Source organism: Eschscholzia californica, unplaced genomic scaffold, assembly GCF_041429995.1.
Source record: "Eschscholzia californica isolate CP2 unplaced genomic scaffold, dmEscCali1.0.p SCAF_5, whole genome shotgun sequence".
NCBI classification, from domain to species: Eukaryota; Viridiplantae; Streptophyta; class Magnoliopsida; order Ranunculales; family Papaveraceae; genus Eschscholzia; species Eschscholzia californica.
The window spans coordinates 5161969-5165792 of record NW_028238472.1 but is presented as its reverse complement, the minus strand read 5'-3'; the positions used below and the strand labels follow the sequence as shown (position 1 = coordinate 5165792).

The window sequence follows — 3824 nt, the reverse complement described above, 5'->3', positions numbered from 1 at the left end:
CCTCAAGATGAGTTAGGAAATACTCAAGTTTTTCCAAGAAAAAAAATTGGATTTCATTAATATATTTTGGAGCAAGTCTTTTGATTCTAAATCCATTTACCATACACATTATAAAATTTGAAAGCAACAAATTCACTTTTTAAATATTTAGCCCCAATTTGGATTTAAAATGAAAGAAAAATACAAAGATTTATTTGCGATATGAAACAAAAATCTTGACGAGAGTTGAGACCATGTAATTTCCAAAATATTTAAGTTGAATTCAAACCAATGGATTTGGTTTAACTATGTTCAGCATGACGTTTTAGTTTGTTTGCAGTTTAGTTCGATAGATTTACTTAATTTTTGCTTACACCTTGATGATATTGTTTACTTAGGGATGAAAATCAAATAAATGAAAGAACATTTGTTAATTTGTATTCACATTAAAATTTAGGGACAAAACAAGAAATTCCATTTTTAAAATCTTGAAATTTCAAAAACCTAATCAAATCTATAGAAACAACAACCACATCACTCCCCCATCTAGAAGGTCTTGACTTTTAAGTCCCTCTTTCTTTTTCTTCTCTCTCTTAGGCCCACTCAAACATCAATTTCATACACTAAAACCATACATTATGAATAAAACCATTAACCCACAACCACATATTCTATATTCTTTTTCTCTTATTATAACTCACCACTTCAAGTTTTCTTGCACAAAAGAATTGTTAGTTACTCACCAAACCCTAGCAATGGCTGATCTTAGATTCCGACGAGTCGCACGACAACCCCCCGGAAGTAACTCCTACTACACTAGATCTTCATACAGCCCAACCTTGTCAAAATTTTCTACTACTAGTAGTACTTCTACCCTGAAAAACAGTTTGAGTCCGAGCTCATTAAATCGTGGTAGTACTATTTTATCAGTTGAATCCGAGGAGGAAACCGAAGAAAAAAGAATAATCGAATTCACATCTCATAAAGATGATAAAGATGGTGTAACATCTCCACCTCTATGGGAAAACCCTAGATCTACTTCTCTACCCTTGCATCATCATCAAGTACAAGTTCTTTCTCCTACTTATAGGTCTCAAGAAATAGCTAGAGGACAGCTAGAACTAATGGAAATTATCAAAAATATGGGTGAGAGTTCATATGAGCTATCTTTAAAAGATCTAATCAATCCGAATACGTTAACGACAACAGAAGACGATGAAAATGATCAAGATGAACAAGTGATTGACGACGAAAATCGTAGAGAATCATCTTCAACTAGTAGTAATACTAAAACAAATAGTTTCAAAAGTAATTTAGAGATGATGAAAAAAGATAAGATTCAAGTATTGAAGAGAAACAAAAGTATAGATTCTAATAATAATGGAACTTTTCTTATCAAGATGTTCTTACCCATGTCTAGTTTTGGATCAGAAAAGAAGATGAACAAGAAGAAGATGAAGAAGAATAGTAGTATTAAAAAGGGTAGTGCATATTATGCAAAAGTATCGCCGAGGCCGAGTCCTCCATTAATGGAGGAAGAAAAGAGGGTTTCAGTTGCAGGTGAGAAGAAAAATAATGGATTAGAAAGCATCAATGGAAGTACTGGTAGGAGCAATGGAAGAAGGTAAGGATTTTTTTTCTTTCATTTCAAATCTTTATAGCCGCCCCCCTCTATTTTGCAGTAATTACACTATACTACCTTATCTTTTGAAAATTATAAATGACCCTCTCCTACCCGAATCTGTTTAATTTCTTATTTTAAGAGATATAAGAATATTAATGGCTTGTTCAAGAAAACAAAATAAAAACACAAGCATAATTTATTAATTCTCTATTTTATAAATCATATTAAATACATAATCATGATATTGATTACTGAATACCTCGATGAGTTAATTACGATTTGTAAGTATCATTCGCAAACGATGGGAATAGATTACATTTCTAGGAAATTAGAAATCAATCGGATTAGGGGGAATACATAGACCAAAAAACATTACTTTGTACACGTTGTTTTTCCACGAGAAAGAAATCTCATTCTAGAAAATGGATTGTCATACTTCGGAAATAGGAATGTAGTTCATATAAACCTACATTTCTAAACGGATTGTTATCCGCTGTATTAGAGTACAAATATTTTTCTAGAATGAGATTTTTTTGGAGAACAAGAAAATTCTGATGAAATAAGTACAAGGATTTTTCGTTTGAAAGTGCAAAGATTTTTTGGATAAAAAAGTCACACACCACTTCTTCCTCCTTTCTCACCACCTCCAACCACCATTTCCTTTCGCGTTACTCTTTGTTCAGTGAAAGGGTACCCCTCCACTTTGCCAGACTTATACACAATAATTTTAACGAAAGAGGTTTAGTAACTACAGTTTGTCGTCTATTTTTGCCGCCGTGGAGAAGAAGTGGTGGTGGGGGACTTGGGGAGAAACAAAAAGGAGTCCCAATAATTTTCTACCTAAAATTTTGTACTCGGAAGTTTTCTTTTGTTTCAACAAAGGGGAGATCTCCATTTATGGAAGAAGAAAACGAGACAAACTTAATTCACATATCACAAAATCACTTTCATTATTAGTATCATACTTCTTCTACAGACTCCATTTAGTGAAATCAAATAGTTCTATTAGTAATACAATCAAACAAATTAGCATGCTAAGAAATAAAACTTGAATATCCTATTCTAAGTTAATTAAAATATGTACTTGTTTGTGTTGCAGGAAAGTGGGTGGTTTATTAGGTGGATGCTGGTCATTCAACACCAACAAAACCAAAATAACTGCACTCAAGAGAAGCCACTACTAAATGGGATATATCTCAAATAAAAAGTCTACTATTTCTTTCACCATTATTGAAGTACTACTCATTGGGAAAATTATAAGTGAAACAAATTGAACTTAATTAGCATTCTGAAAATTTAGAGGGAAATAACATATGTTTATTACTCCACATTTTTGTAATATATATATATACAAGTCATTTGATTTCAACCTTCTTCTCCCATTGAATTGGTGATATAGTATGTAAATTTTGGTCTATTGGTGTATAATTTGCTCACTTTTATTCAGAACAAATAGAGTGTGAACTAATAAAATAAATATGTCAAAAATTGGTCAAAGTTTGAGTTGTTCATGTTATGTCAAAAAGAGAGGAAAAAATGAAGGAACAACACCATTGTTGTGTTTGTGGTTGGGCACGGAATTGGTGTTGGTTGGCAGAAAGAATAAGGAAAAAACATACTACCTCGTTCGAGAAGAAAATGCGAACAAGTAAAAGGAAAAAATATTGACGGAGAGTGCAGCAGAGACGAGCAAGGGAGATAGAGAGAGAAAGAAGGGTGAGAGAGGCGGAGCGAGAGAAACAAAGAAGCAAACAATTAGTGAGCGACAGAGAGAGAGAGAGAGAGCGACAGAGAGAGAGAGAGAGAGAGAGAGAGAGAGAGAGAGAGAGAGAGACCAGACTCTCTCCCCTTCTCCACCCAGAATAGACACCAAGAACTACTCAAGTAATGGGCTATTGGCTAAGGTATATAAAGCTTGACCAGGCTTTATATCAGACTGCTTATGCATCGGGCATGGCCGGACTCCAATAACAGAAACCGGCCTTTCAAATCTAGTGAGTCGAGTATGATTACCCACCTTTAAGCTTCAGGTGTCTACAGGCTTATTCGGACTCAAGCAAACGCGACTAGCATAAGACCTTCGGGACACCTCCACACTCCTGCAGAATGTGTGTGCTTTTTTGTTCAGTAACCTAAGGGCTAAGAAGTACTCTACTTTCTTACTCTCATTAAAGGCAATTAAGATCAAGTTTTTCCTTCAATACAAACAATATCCCTAAAA

The 3824-nt window shown here is 34.1% G+C and overlaps 1 protein-coding gene across 1 annotated transcript; it reads left to right on the top strand.

Moving 5' to 3' along the window:
• Positions 1 to 608: 608 nt before the first annotated feature.
• On the top strand, positions 609 to 3018 carry LOC147536498 (uncharacterized). The gene is made up of 2 exons (XM_086644617.1): positions 609 to 1603; positions 2703 to 3018. Exons 1-2 carry the CDS (start codon positions 618 to 620, stop codon positions 2785 to 2787), a joined length of 1071 nt encoding a protein of 356 aa, XP_086500743.1. The 5' UTR covers positions 609 to 617; the 3' UTR covers positions 2788 to 3018.
• Positions 3019 to 3824: the final 806 nt, after the last annotated feature.